This window comes from Zophobas morio, unplaced genomic scaffold (assembly GCF_036711695.1).
Source record: "Zophobas morio isolate AGI-343-1 ecotype UQ-CSIRO unplaced genomic scaffold, CSIRO_AGI_Zmor_V1 ptg000012l, whole genome shotgun sequence".
NCBI classification, from domain to species: Eukaryota; Metazoa; Arthropoda; class Insecta; order Coleoptera; family Tenebrionidae; genus Zophobas; species Zophobas morio.
This window is the reverse complement of record NW_026972117.1, coordinates 28,651,719-28,667,535: the sequence shown is the minus strand read 5'-3', so window position 1 is coordinate 28,667,535 and position 15,817 is coordinate 28,651,719. Positions and strand designations below refer to the sequence as shown.

At 31.2% G+C, this 15,817-nt stretch overlaps 1 protein-coding gene across 5 annotated transcripts in view; it reads left to right on the top strand.

The window, feature by feature from the left end:
* The window catches only part of LOC135128144 (triple functional domain protein), a 180,400-nt gene that overhangs the window by 99,422 nt on the left and 65,161 nt on the right, over positions 1-15,817 (top strand). For all 5 annotated transcript variants that reach the window (XM_064055028.1, XM_064055031.1, XM_064055029.1 and 2 more), the window contains exons 13-16: positions 3,912-4,380; positions 4,431-4,691; positions 4,748-4,989; positions 5,044-5,143. In XM_064055028.1, coding sequence (XP_063911098.1) covers positions 3,912-4,380; positions 4,431-4,691; positions 4,748-4,989; positions 5,044-5,143 — 1,072 coding nt within the window. The remainder of the gene's footprint in view (positions 1-3,911; positions 4,381-4,430; positions 4,692-4,747; positions 4,990-5,043; positions 5,144-15,817) is intronic.

The following is a 15,817-nucleotide window of genomic DNA, read 5'->3' as shown; positions in this document are numbered from 1 at the left end:
TGTGAAACTGTTAAAGTTTTGGACATTATGCTTTAAACTTGCTTAAATACAAGTAATTAGGTATAATTTATTACAAAAGCTTGGCAAGTTTGTAGAAAAAATAAATGTGAGTTACACCAAAAGCGCCACACGGACAAAGTAAAGAAAAATCCAGAAAGACAAACGAACTGTTTCCACTTTTACCTACAAATCAGCTGATTCAGTGACCATATGTTCCATAGCTACCCAATACTTGTATGTGATAATTTCTGAGTGCTTTAATTTTGCGCTTACTGTCACACTGAATTGAGGATATGGGAGGTCTTCAGGGTCAACAAAACTATTAAATTTAAGTGAAAATGTCTCATTTAGAATGACGCTTCTGATATTAACTGTCTGTAGAATTAACTTAGTCTTAAAGTTGCTTTCTTAATAAGTAGGGTTTGTTTCAGTTTTTTACTACCCCATATAAAACTAAGGTTCCTTTGGCACTTGCCAGAATTAATGTTTATGGCCCGTTTTTCGCAGCCGTTGAACACTTTAAGATTTTATTACACATATAATAACCACCGTTCTGTGATAGACTATTCCCCTCTTTAGTTACATTTTTATGCTAGACATCTTTATGGAAAATTGATAAAGACTGAATTTTAGTTTATGATGGCAGTGAAAGTAGTACCTATTTGGCAAAATCTGAACGAATATTGTCGTAAACTAACCTACTTAATTTCCGAAGTAGACAACCGGAAATTAAAAAAAGATACGTTTAGCACGAATATATTTTGGTTTAAAATTTAACATCAGTTCATAAGATTCACCTCCATTGTTATTAATGTAGATAAGATGTAATGAGGAAGGAGGACAAAACACTATTCTGATTATTTAAGCCAACGTTTCGAGAACTATACTTTCTCTTCTTCAGGGTTATGTGTCAAATTAGTATCTAACATTTTATGAAAATTAAGCCTTACTTAATAATCACATTAAAATATTTTACTTAACATTGTTTTTAATTAACTGATACATGAAACAATTACATTAAAAAGGTTAAATTATGTATGACAATTTTGACATTTCATCATTCAACCGTTTTAACGTAATTGTTTCATGTATCAGATAATTAAAAATGTTAAGTGAAATACTTTAATCTAATTCCTAAGACGGACAATTTCGAACATCGTGGTATTTTAAAATTTAAAATGATCTTTGTTATAACTAAGTGATTTATAGCTTTAAAATGTTGTTGAAAATGCGTTTTGTTTGTGTGAAAAATTGGATAAACTAAATTATGTTTAAATCTAATGGTGTACTGATAATTTTATTAAGTACAAATGCATAACACTGCCGACTATGAAATTTCATGTTATGTCGATGAGTTTTAAGACTTATCTTTTATAATTATTTATATATTTACGTATTTATTATTCATTTATTTTATTTAATTTGTCTGTTAATCTGTCCACAAAAATTTGACGCGCCTCAAAATTTGTTTAAAGAAAACTCATTTTAAATATATGCAGCATTACATAAAATATTTCAGTACCTGTGGTTTAATTACAATGTTATGTAATTATTTTTGTGATAAATTAATTGTGTAAAATTAAATTTTATGGTTTAATTAAGTAATAGTTTATCGTATTTTTTTTAAATTTCGTTTTTTAGGTGACCATTCCAAGTCTAGTCATTTTACATCCCCAATCACATCCATGAAGTGTCACTTTTTCGTACTGATATTTCAAAATTACTTTTTTGTATACGCTCCCAAAAACAGCTATTTTATGGACTCAAAAGTGTGCGTAAAATGAGTCTTTTTCGGACTCAATCCCAAAAAGTTAAAATGACAACTATTTGCTTTGGTCAATCTGATGACTACTATATATTTTCGAGAAATATTTGCTTTGGTCACATTAGTCGTATTAAGAGATTTGTTCAAATGTTTTTGGGAGCTTTAACAAAAAACATGTTGTTAGTAACACGTATCTAAAACGTTTTTTGGGACTCATTTGCTATTCCAGAAAAGTAGTACTTTGGTTTTTATCGAATCTTCAGCACTTTTCCTCCAAAAATAAAAACAGATTTTCTAACATGTAATCCACAGACATAACCAATTATTTTTCTGTATAGTCGCCTAAGAAACGTGTGTACCTTGGCCAAAGAGAACTCTTTTGGGCTCATCTGATTTGTAACTTCAAATCAGGCAAAAAAGTTCTTTTTTTAATTTTTTTTTTCACGAAGAGTTTAGTAACATATTTTTAGTTTAACAATTGTTAATATTAAAAAAAGAATATGTAGATCAACTTATCTTAACGATAGCTGGGACATGATTTATCGACGTCCGTAAAATTTTGGCAAAACAACAAAGTTATGAATACTTTGTGGCTATTCGAATTAATATATTTGTTCCCTCTAAAAAATATTGGTGTTATCTCGAAAAATGTGTTTTAGTTTTCATAAAAAAAGTATGATTTGTATTTGAGTATTATTTTTTCAGAATTGCTTGCACACAGTGTACCAAAAATTGCTCTAAAGTTATATGGACAGAAGAAGAAAAAATAAATTATTTAAAAATTTAACTTTCTGACCTGAGTACTTTATGTTTCACTGTTTCACCGTATTAGCGGACAAATTTTTAAACGGCACTTTTTACTAGAAAAGTACGTTTTTGTATTGAATACGAAAATAAAATGTTTTGAAATACAAATGGCAAAATTAGAGATAAACAATAAACACGGACTAAAAAAATATATTTGAAGACAGGAAAGATCGTTTGGTTCTATTTATTGAAATAACCAGAATACCATTCCGTATAAACTGCCATCTTATTCCTAACAAATTTGACCTTGTTTTACTGGAATACCGCAACGGCCTGTCGTCAAGCAGCAGTTTTTAGGGCCAAAATCCGTACACCAAACTATTTCGTTGATGTCAAGTATTGCTAAACGTAGTTCGCAATTAAATTTAGGTCAACACCCTAAAGTTCAAGAGACTAAGTATGTGAGGTGTAAGCACCTACACTTGAAGCAACACTACTTCAGATTATACGTTGCTTTGTTAATTGATCTTCCCACAGTTTTCAAAACACCCTGTCACCAATCACACAGTTTCAGCAAAGCAAGATAATAAAAGTTTTAACCTAACAAACATCAAAAGTAACAGTCCCTAGCTGTCTGGCGCCATTTAGTTTGCCTTCATCTGGCTTCTGAAATGATAATAATAAACTTTTTTACATATACATTTGGTGGCAAAGTTTAGCTTAAAACTATTTTTACCCATTACCACTAAATGATCGAAGAAAATAATAAGAGCTATTTTAACCTGCAGTAATGACAAAAAACGAGAAAAATTGATGTGTAAACAGTATGAGTAACACTTTGAGTGTGAAATATTTTGTGTAATTAACAGATCCACAGAAACACCATTTTAAAGCTTGACATGTTTTTAATTATATTATTAAGGGCAATGTGTAATTGAATTCCTTTATAATAGCAACAGATTATTAAATAAGACTGGAGTGTAGATCTCGGAATAAGAAAAATATCTTCAAAACTGATGCGACGACGACTGTGAGTGATTAACGATTTATAATTCTGCACAAAGCATTTTGATTTTGTGACATCATTCTAAAATAAGCCTTAAAAATTGTAGCATTCGTTTGTATATCTTAATTATAACAAACAAATTATTTGACTCTGGAGAGATAATGTTCAGTGGAAGACAGGATAATTAGTAATAGTACAAAAAAGTGTGTGTAACAGGTGGTTTTAATGTTTTCTAATTTGAGTTAAGTAATCTCTGTTTAGATTTTTAAACAAACAAAATCGTTTGCTCTTTGGTGGTCAATAAGGAAACAAATAAATCGCACAGGAAAATTTTAGTTTGTTAAAATTGTATTTGTAAGAGCAGTTTAATTTCAACGAAATTTAAAATTTCAGATTTATAATGGCTGAACTACTCCAAACCGAACGAACCTACGTAAAAGACCTAGAAACCTGCATTAAATGTTTTCTCACCGACATGCGAACTGGTAACAGTTGCCCTCCTGCAATTCATGGAAAAGACGAAATAATTTTTGGTAACATAGAAGAAATCTACAACTTTCACAATTCTATTTTTCTTAAAGAATTGGAAAAATACGAAACGATGCCTGAAGATGTTGGGCATTGTTTTGTAACTTGGGCACAAAAATTTGATATGTACGTTCATTATTGCAAAAATAAACCTGAATCAAATAGTTTATTGGTTCAACATGGTGGAGGCTATTTCGAAGAACTACAGAAGAAGCATAAAGTAGAACATCCAATTGCGGCTTATTTAATTAAACCCGTACAGCGGATCACTAAGTATCAACTACTGTTAAAGGACCTACAATCCTGTTGCCAGGAAGGACAAGGAGAAATTAAAGTAATAATAAAATAAAATAACGTTAACGAATCATAAACATTATTTTGCAGGATGGTTTAGAAGTAATGCTTAATGTACCAAAGAAAGCTAATGATGCCATGCACCTATCACTTGTTGAAGGCTGTGATGTTCCTGCAAATAAACTTGGTGAAGTCGTTTTGCAAGATGCCTTTAGCGTATGGGACCCCAAACAGTTAATTAGAAAAGGAAGAGAAAGACATATTTTCTTATTCGAATTGTACCTGTTATTTACTAAGGAAGTTAAAGATTCTGCAGGGAAAGTTAAATACATTTACAAGAATAAACTAATGGTAATTTATTGTTTTCACTGAGTGAGTTATAGTAGACTAATTTTACTTTATTCCAGACCTCAGAGTTAGGTGTTACTGAACATATGGAGGGCGATGAGTGCAAATTTGCGGTGTGGACGGGACGTGCTCCAATTTCTGACTATCGAATTGTATTGCGGGCGTCATCTTTGGACACAAAACAACTTTGGGTCAAGAAACTCCGAGAAGTAATCCAAGAAACTTACTTCAGTGGTGCTTTACCTTTGTCCCTGCCAAAGAGCCCTGCTAAATTGAAGCCTCACAGTCAGAGATCGAGCAGGTACATTTTTTTTTACATTTTCTGAAAAATATGTTAATTTTACTAATTGTGCAGAGATTTGGAGGAGTGCAATTCATTAGACGAAAGTGTTGAAAATCTGGATCGAAATTCACTCACTTCTTTTGGTTCTGGAAATACGACGGACTCGGATAAGGTAAGTGTTTGTTTTTTTTTAATTAACAATACATTGAAATGGCACAAAAAAAATCAAAACAAGATGCTTTTATTTTGGAAAGTTGATTAGATAATCTTAATCATACAGAGAATTCAGTTTCAAAACACTTTTTTTTCTTTCTTTTATTTGTTGACAAGCCACTTACACGATTAAATGGAAATTGGATTGTATTTTCGTTTTATGCCCGGAACGTTAACATTAAGTTCGTTGGGCGACTTGTCAACGGTAGAATCAATCAAGCCTGTCATACGCTTTTTCACTGCTAGAAATATTATGACTGAACGAACATCGTCATCACAGTTTCAGGTTTACGATGTGTAATAAATGTCGTTTATAATTATGAGAAATAAGTGTAACTAGTATCAAAGAATAGAAAATTTCAAAGTTAAAACTGGAAATAAATGACCAACAATGAGAACTATAAGTTAGTCTGTAGATTTAACCAATTTTTACTTCTATTACTGTACAAAATATACAAATAAAGGTAACAAATACGTTGCAAAGTAATTTATGAAATGGAGAACACAACAAAATAAATTTTCGCTTAAAAAAAATGTGTGTCGGAATTGTCCTCGTTCGAATTTTGTAATAGTTTTGTTAATAATTCAACCACACACTTTACTGAGGGCAGGCTTTGGTCTGGATTAAATATATTTTAATTTGCTGAGCACAAAAGTTTAAATACTTGACATGGCGGAGTTCGTACAGACACGAAATTTACAGAACACGATATCGTATTTTTTTACTGTAATTCAAACATTTCTTAAATCATCCGAAAATCAATAAAAACAAAAAAATACTACGTGGCTTATCATAGAACTTCTTGTAAAATTCTTGTTTAACTGGAAAGTCAAAAAAAAAAAAACTCAACCACAGTTTCAATATTTACATATTTGAAATATGATTGTAAAACAGATTAGCGCTATAATATGTATATGTTAAAAAAAAAACTCAATGCTGATTTATGACGCAGAGTTTTACACGTGAACTTCACAAAGGTCTTCGATTTATGACAACTATTGGATTGCATGTTTTTATATAACCTTCATAAAAGTGCACAAGCCATATGACTTAATCAACATCTCTGTATTGTATTCTGTGTATTATAAACTGAAATTTTGTGAGTTGTCCACCAGATTTTCACACAGTTACTCGCTAGTAGATACACTAGCGTCAACTGCCACAAGTTTTTTTTACATTTCATGATTTGTAGTTGTACAAATTGAAATTCTACAGAAGTGAAGCTCGCTTCAATTATGATTTATCACAATTAATTAATTATCGATTGATTGAACTCACATTTTCTGGGCAAATTTCACTTTGCTGTAAATGGGCTTATTAATTTATGTATTCTAGATATTCATAAGATTACTAGACATTATGTGTATTTATAAAATACTGTGTAACTTCACTAATTAGCCCTTGGTGATCTTATGGGAAGGGATTTATGAAGTAACCGTGCCAAACTAAGATTTAAAAAAAAGAATAAAATGATAATTCGTGGTGATGACGATAACTTCTTAAATAATATTCAAATAAATTTAGATACTATTTTTGCAACGCCAGCTTAGCCGTTAAGATTTTATTGTTCAACTACTTCATTGGCAGCGTTCAGATATTGTTATTTAAAAATTGCACGCTGCTTGAGATTATGCTATTTGTGCCACTTGTTTGACTGAGTTAAACAAAGATGGTACAAGTACCTAAAAAATTTAAGATAAATCTGTGGTGGTTAAGGTGCAGTAAATACTGTAAACTCCCAAAATTATGCAACATTTAACTTCAGGAACTGAACCCATAAATCAGAAGATCTAATAGACCCACATTTAATGGATTACAAACTTAAGAATATAACTTTTACAAAAAAAAGTTTTTGTATTTAAAAGAATTTATTGTAGAACACTACTACGTGTTTCAAAATATTTTTATTTATAGAGGGTTAATGGAAACAAATATTTACCACGTCAATATAAAATACTAAGAAGAACATAGATTACATATTGGAGGCAACTTTAATGTTTTAACTTTAAAAGATGTCCTTTAATTGTTTCAATAGGACTCTTTTTGCGACAGTGTCACTACACGCCAGAAATAACAAAAATTGTACATATTCAACAGCAACTCTCTCTGAAACAAATGTATCTAAATATGTATAATCTCACTTTTAATAATTTAGAACAGATAAATAGAATGTGCATCATTTCGATTCTTTCCTCAAAATCTAAACAGCTAATAGTTGGTTAAAAAAACCTAGAGTCAAAAATGAGTGATACAAAAATAACTTTTAGGTCCAAAATTTGTGCTAGTATCCCATCTATATTCTGTCTTAAGTTTATGAAATAGACAAAACGTGCCATTAGGCCAGTATAATCAGAAAAACAAATTTTTCACGAAGGTAAAGTCCGTTTTAATGAGTATAGATGGGTTAAAGTTATTGACAAACGTAAATAGAATTTTACGCAAGCCCCAGGAAAATTCATGCCTCGCAAAAAGAAAATGGTTCTCGTACTGGGTGAACAAAAATCTTGCGTTTTCCACTAATCTGCCTCTTCTGTCCTTGGGACAAATTGCGAAGTTAGTGGACTTTAAAAAAAAACGTATAGTCATGCTCACATAAATCCCATAGAGATAACAATCTGAATTTGTATCCATACTATTGATTTTGTACTGATTTAAAAGTGAGGTTGTCCGGGATTTATGTGAGCATGACTGTACTTTATTTGAATATGAGAACATTAACTGTCACAAGATGGTTCCAGAAAATGTATCGACACATGTTAAGACACTGGAAATCTGCTATGCGAATTAAATATTTCAATAACTGACAGTGAAATTAGAAGTCAAAAAATTGTAAGCTGATGTCCAATAAACAATTAGCCAGCCATATAGACAACTGAGATTCACAATCGAATGGCGGACCTAGTGGAGGTTCGAAGTGTGATAGATATACTTTTCTGTAAATTTATGAAAGAACCTGTAAAGTTGTTTGGTAAAACAGCAGATAAAGTCGCAGACAAAACTTAATAACAAAGAAACATCTTCTGTGTCAAAATTTTCATGAGTTAACACAATTGTCGCTTGTGTCATTCTATTTTGAGACTTAACTGTAGTGGTTTAAGCTTCAAAATTTTGACAACTCAAGTGTAGGCTGTCGTTGCGAATCTACTTTCTCGCTAAATTGTGTCTGCAATTTTATGATGTAAGTAAACGCCAAACAAATTACCAACTACAGTAAAAATTTTACTGTCTCATATTAAAAAAAGGAGACGTACAGCAATTCAAAATTATCTGCCAATATCTCTTCTATGTAACTTTGCAGTGTTAGAAACCATTTTACCTAAACAGGCATATACACTGCTGTTAATCAGGCAATCTCGCCCTTCAACATGCTTTCACGGAAAAAATGCCAATAAGAACTAACCTTACCAGATTTACGCAAGATGTTTCTGAAATTTTGGCTGATAAATGGATCACTTTATTTTACTTCAAAAGTTGGGCGTGATGGCATTTTCTAACTGTATGGTACAGTTATTTTCTTATTTACTTGGTCGAGAGCAGCGTGTACTTTGTCGAAATCGCTGCTACCAATTTTTGGCGTTCTGCAAGGATTCAATTTAGGACCGTTGCTTTTTTTAATATTTATTAATGATATGTAGAAAATAAAAGTCAGTTACTTTGTGAAATTCTGTACGGAACAATTTGACATTAGTTGTCAGTACTTTGCTTTAAACAAAATCCATTACCTGGAAGAGTGTACATCGGTACGAATTATTATCACAAAAGCATGGAATGATACAATTTAGAACTTTCTCTCGGTCTGGTTGTCTGCCGGAACTTAAAAACAATAACATCAAAAATAGTTACCAACTGCTGTTACAATGTGAATCAACGATATCATCTGTTGAATGTGTTCTTGTCTAGTCTAATCTGACTAATGCCGCAACGTAACAGTAATTTTTCGCCATTAAATTATTACTAACCACAAGATGTGTTAGTTTTTATATTTAGTTTACAAGTATGGGTGTAGTTTTATCAGAGAAATAGTTTATGCATAAGACAAATGTGAACACACATGTTGTCATCTCTGGAAAAAAAAATACTTTTGGTAATCTTTAAAACGAATTGCATTATTTGAATCAGAACAGCGAAGAAAACTAACTGTACATTGAAATATGAAAACAATTTGAGGCAAAATAGGAATGTTAAAAAATACTAAAAATATGTACAAAAAAATAGAATAGAAAAGTTCAGTTTAGTATCTCTGTGAAGATAACGATAATAAATTTTTCTCACGCAATTGTATAAAGACTGCATACACAAGGATTCAAGGAAGCAAATATATAGAGCAAATGCTATACGAATATACAAAAAATTATCAGAGAAATTTTATAAAGCAGAGTAAAACAGAACACCAAGAGGAAAGTTAATACAAGCATATAAAAATGTATTTTTATTTATAGGTAGTGATGTGGTACATTAATATAGACATCTGTGGAAGCAGAAAATAAAATTATAATTAGTAAGTTAGCAGTAATAAAACTTCAAGTTTGGAATGTAAAATGATTTTTTTTTATTCATTTTGGTTACAGTTCTGTTTATTTAGTTACATTTTTCCATGTCTCTCCATTTCTGTTGTGACGTTTAAAATCTAATGTTTGCTTTTCAGATATTATCAATGAGTATTTTTTTATTGCACAGGTGTTCAATTTTCAAATTCTTAGTTTTCTTAAATGCAAATTGTGATTGATGATTAAAACTGACTTTATTGCATTGTCCAACCTATATTTAGAAATTATGTCTAGGAATCAACATGCAATAGTAATTGTTATAAGAATCTTTTGCCTCAATAGCTTACATTTTTGTCTGATAAAATATCTTAGTCCCACAATTTATTGTAAATAGCCAATATATGTTTTTTGTCAAGTTCTCTCAAAAATGTTTCCATTTCAAAAACCGACAGGATAACAAACATATTCTTGTGATGTTGAGTTAAACCAGTCCGTCAAAATGATAGAACACAGTAGGGCAAAGTTTGACTTGCTACGACGCAACGTCTTTGTATTTGTGAAATTGTTCTTTATGATGAAACAAATAAGAGTAACTGTTTATCCTATTTAGCTTTATGTGTTTTTAAACATCTCACGGGAGAAGAAAAGACCACGAAGGAACGTGTTTCATTTTGTTCACAAATGAGCGAGATAAAATATGTAGGCCAATGATGTAGATATTTTGGCGGACAACTTCATGAATTACTATAGATAAATTGAACTCCCATAGTGACACTAACCAAAAATCTGTAGAAAAAAAGTACTGCAGACTGAATTTCACTGTACATTTGAGTATATAAGTTTCTTGATCTCCAAATGGTAATCCAACTTTTACAAAAAAAAAAAATGCAAAAACTTCAGCGCAATTCTTGTTAAGCACGCGTACTAGACAGAAAAGCAAACCTCTTTAAAAAAAAAAAAAAAAAAACTATCAAAAATCGTACAGCTTCTAAATAGTTTAGAAAAAAAAACTTATTCTGTCATTAATACCATTAATACACCGATCGGCAAAAAACCGGCCACCCTGAAAAATTTCGCAAAACCAAACTTTAAAAATTATTAATTTAATTAGTGATCGTTATTTTATTAAAGAACCATTCACTGTTGACACATGATGATAAATTAGCCAATAAAAGAAGACAAATAAACGCAGAATTAAATTTAATTTAACAAAATAACAGAAACAGAGCGACAATTTGAGACACGTCTGTAACAGTTAACGGCATTGTTTAAAAACAGTGTTAGCAACAACAGCCTCCTTTATTGTTTTAATTAAGAAAATATCGTACTTGCTATGCTTCTGTTATTTTGTTAGGTTAAATTTAATTCTGCGTTTATTTGTCTTCTTTTTTATGCTAATTTGTAGATCATGTGTCAATAGTGAATGGTTCTTTAATAAAATAACGATCACTAGTTAAATTAATAATTTTTAAAGTAGTTTCGCGAAATTTTTCAGGGTGGTCGGTTTTTTGCCAGTCAGTGTATAAGTATAATAAATAAATCTAAGATATGTTTTTCTATTCAAGTCACCATTTAACTTTCTAACGTAACAATTGTTGTGGTAGATAAATCATGTCTGAGGTAAGTAAACTAGAAATAATATACTAAATTAATCCATAAATGAAGGGTAGCAAGATATATCAATCTGAATTTGTAATCATCATCGATATTGTTGATTCAAACAGTGACAAAGTTGAATGACTTTTTGAAGTTTTCTCCTGTACGCGCTCAAATTAGCCCAAAAATGCCCCCAATATGAAATAAAAGTAGAAAGGATGTCCCTTAGAAAGTAAATGGAGAACATTTTAAAAGTTTACTAAAAATGGGGTTTTTCTCTACTACGTATGATTGGCTAAGTAATTTATAGATATAACTGAAATAAGAACCTTAAAACCTCTTTCAAAACAAAACCGTACATTGGTGAAAATTTTCAAACTAATTTTGCTTAAAAGGCCTACTCTAAGCCTCAATTCTTTTAGGTAACAATCTTGCCTCATTTACACTTACTTACTGAAATTTATCTGACTATATTTTCTAGTCGTTATTAAAAAATGTATGAAATATTTTCGAACACACCTTACTTTGAATTGAAGTTTTCACTCTGCATAGTATGAAATTTTAATACGAAATTAATTCCATTAATGAAGACACGTAATATACTGAGCATCAATAAATATTTTTTGCTGCGTAATTGAAGCTTTAGTTATTCTATGACATGGAACACAATATGCCTGATATCGTGGTGTTTTAATTCCGCTTTCAATGCATATTGCATTTCCTTGGAATATGCAGAACTCCAAAGTATGATCGAATTGGAAGCCAACGGACGTGCACTGTAGTCTAATAACGCCATTTTCCGTCATTTAAAATTGGCGATTCGACTTCAGGAACTTGAGCAGGTCACGACCCGGTGACATTAAACCCCAGTTTCAACGCCCCTCTATATCCCACACCAAACCAGCTTGCCGCCACCGCAACTGCTCATATTCCACCTCCCATGTTTACTTTGAACACGCCAATTAATTTATAGTCGCTTTTGGGGGTGCAACATAAATGAACGGCCATTAAATACGACGAAGATAGAACGCAGGCACTCCATTAAAAACTTGCTGTGTAGAAATAGAGTGTAGGGGGTTTCCGAAATAAAGCTGTAAATATTTTAATTATTCAACGATTTTGAACCGTCACTCGTTTTAAGGTTTAGTTTAGACTGAGGTGGTTTTCCAGACCCGCAGTGCACAGCTGTACGATAATGAAAAGGATGCAAACTCGCTTTGCTGACATGGTGTATAAAATATTGGAAAAAAAAGGTACACAGATAGATTAACGCTGGAAGGGTTGCATCGAACCGTGTAGTTTGCTTTGTTAAAAAATATACATTGTACGTATAAAATTTGGTTGAGTTAATAATGTTGTAGTTGATGAAATTACATTATGTATGAAAGAAAGAACTTTTTAATTTATTGCATTTTTAGCAACGATCGCACAAAGTATTTAGTAATATATTTGATTTTAACATTTGTAGTTGGATTTGTGTTTGACGAAACTAATAAATGCGTAAATGGAATTTGTTAAAAAACTATAGCAAAACATTCCTAAGGTTCACCAAATTACATTCTAAAAATTTTAAGTCGGTGTCACTCAAATGGCTGAAATTCGGCAAATCTAATAATGCATTAAATGCACAACACAATGTGCCGGCAGTTTATTATTATTTATTATTATATATTAATATGCCAATCTTTTTTAATTATAATACCTACGTCTTATGGTTCCAATTTTTTTTATTAAACGGAGCCTCTCAAAAGTAACCTTATTTCTACTTAACGTAAGCTAGGGAAATATCGTAATTGATTCCATCCAACGAATGGCTAATTTCAATTTTTCTCAACATTTCGTAGCCCGTAAAGTCTGAAAAAATAGGTCCCAGCTTCCATACAATCTTGTTGTGAAATTTTATAAGAAACGTGTAGATGGTAAAACGCTAACCAAAACTTGTCTAATCATCCTTTGATAGTAGTTTTCAATTTTCGTTTGCTGTTTGCAGCGGGTGAAAAATGAAAGAAGGGTTACTTTTGGAAGGCACTGTATGTTATGTAAAATAATGGTCAATATAACAAAGAAGAAAAACAGTTGTGATGCCAGTTTCCCTGTTTACATGACTTCTAGTTCCGAAACATGTATATATTAGTGGACAAAATTCCTGTAAGCGCCAGATAAATGTAGTTGTTTAAATATAAAAAGAGTACAATGCTTACAAAAATACTCCTGAAGTCGCCAAAAATATTCCGCCGTGGCTATTTATTTAAAAAAAAAAACTTTATTTTCAATTTATTCATAATTTAAAACAAACAACACCCGCAGCGACGAAAATATTTACATATCATCCTTTGAAGTGCAGAAAATCAAAGACTTATACTCGATGCAAAACATCTTGGGTAAAAACTGAAAAAAGGTACACGCAAGTGTGACAGAATTAACAGAAAATGACCGTGCAGCTGTAAATTACATCCCCACAAGTCACATTATACTAAACGAAATTAATGTCTTCAGACATGAAAGGAAACTCTGATTAAAAGTAGGGTTTTAACTGATCCTAAGTTGTGTACATTTCCGGTTTATAGGCAATTTGCTTATTTCCTTGAAGGTTAAATAGATAAGCATCAACGATCTTTAACTGCGGCAGCCACAAACAACCGCACAACGACCGCTGTTCAAATTAAGATATTCGCCAATCACATAGCTAACTGTTGAATATCACGCACAGCAATAGTACATGTAAAGCATCATTTGAAATTTCTAATCTTAAAAATAATAAAATGAAACCGAGTAAGAAATGACGCGAAGAACAATATTTTTGGTGCACGTCTACATGACATATTTATGGCGAAGGAAATAAGATATTTTTGAAATCAACTGTTACTTAATATAACTAGTACTTACATTCATGAACTTTTAAAATTTCGTTGTCTTTGTGCCCGGCGAAGTTGATACTGGTTACAAAAATAAAAAAGCATATAAAGCATTTTTCGTGATTACTAGGAACACACGAAACAAATAAGTTAAAAACCATGAAACAAGTCAGTTTTTTTAATATCTACTTTTTCTTAAATTATTTGTGTTTTTCATTTAATATTTCGAACATACACAGTGTAAAACACGTCCATAAGTACAGTGTGACCAAAAAATTTGTAAAGCAACTTGCCTGGTGTTTTTTTTATAATAATAATTTTTAAACATACCGTAATGTCGACTATACGTAATATAGAATTTATATTTTCTCCATTATTAATCTTTTTGTGAGCCTCTGAATAAAATCAATATTAGGAGAAAACCATGTACGTATTTATATTGTAATTAAATTTATCTTCACTAGAAAATTTAATGAAGTCATATAAACAGTTTTTAACTGGCAACATCAAAAGAGAGGCATATAGTTAAGAGTATACAACTAAACTGGTATTTAATTTGGACAAAAATTTCTTTAGGTGACTACATCTGTATAAATTACGCTTCATAGTTATGTATTTACTGATCCCTTGAAATTAGCTACTTTTCAAACTGTTAGCACCAATTTCAGCAGAAACTTCAATAACATCTTTCCTATTATAACAATTTTTATCAAAATTTTGGCTGATAAACATTTCGACATTTTCCTAACCTAATTGGTTACCAATCTTAGCACTACGTTTCTACTGATACTCAATGGTTTAATGGTTTATTTACGAATGTGGCGCAAATTCACTTTGTCCTCATTTGAGTTAGATAATGAGTTGCATTACCTCACTCATTTAACTTATCCCACTCGAGTAAATGGGATAAGTTAGATTTTAAAACAAATAAAAACCCTTTCCATTTATTTAAATTGGTTTTTAACAAGTTGTAAAGTCATAGATAGTCGACAAGCACCTCGTTGTGAGCAAACTCCCACTCGTTTGTAATAATTCTTTTATCCCACTTGTAACGTAAATATCTATTAAATTTTTAGAAATTTTCACTACTCTGGCATGCGACATTTGCGGTTTTAACACAATGCAGAGACGCAAAATGTAAACGCGTACGGATTTCGTAACCCTTCAATGTATTTTCCAATATTTTCCAAACGATTTATGAGTTAGTTATCAACAACTAAAGCAGTACATGACAAACTTTCCAGAGGCCCTATGAAATTTTTTGTCTCTAGCAATATATACGAGAATCGCTTCTAAATAGGTAAGTTTAGAGATAAAAGGGATTGTCCTATTATGGTTTCCAAGGGCAATGCTTTTTTCTTTCTTTAATAAAAAGAACAGGTAGTGAAAAAAAGTTTGAGAAAAACGAGTGCCAACTTTGTGCATTTATAATCTAAAGTTCACAGTTAGAGCTTTAGATAGAAAAAGAAGATAACAACAGTATCCTTTAATTCTGGCTTTTGGGATTCATTTGAACTTTAAAAAGGTCGATTTTTCGTTTCAATAAATTCTACGACAATGAGGAAATAATGTCTCAACTCTTGACAAAAAGTTCATTTTGTAATTCTCTCGTAATATCATTGATATTTTTCATTGCCCTAATTCGAGAGTCAGTGTTAATAAGCCAATCAGGATTATTAGGAAGAGCTGTTTGG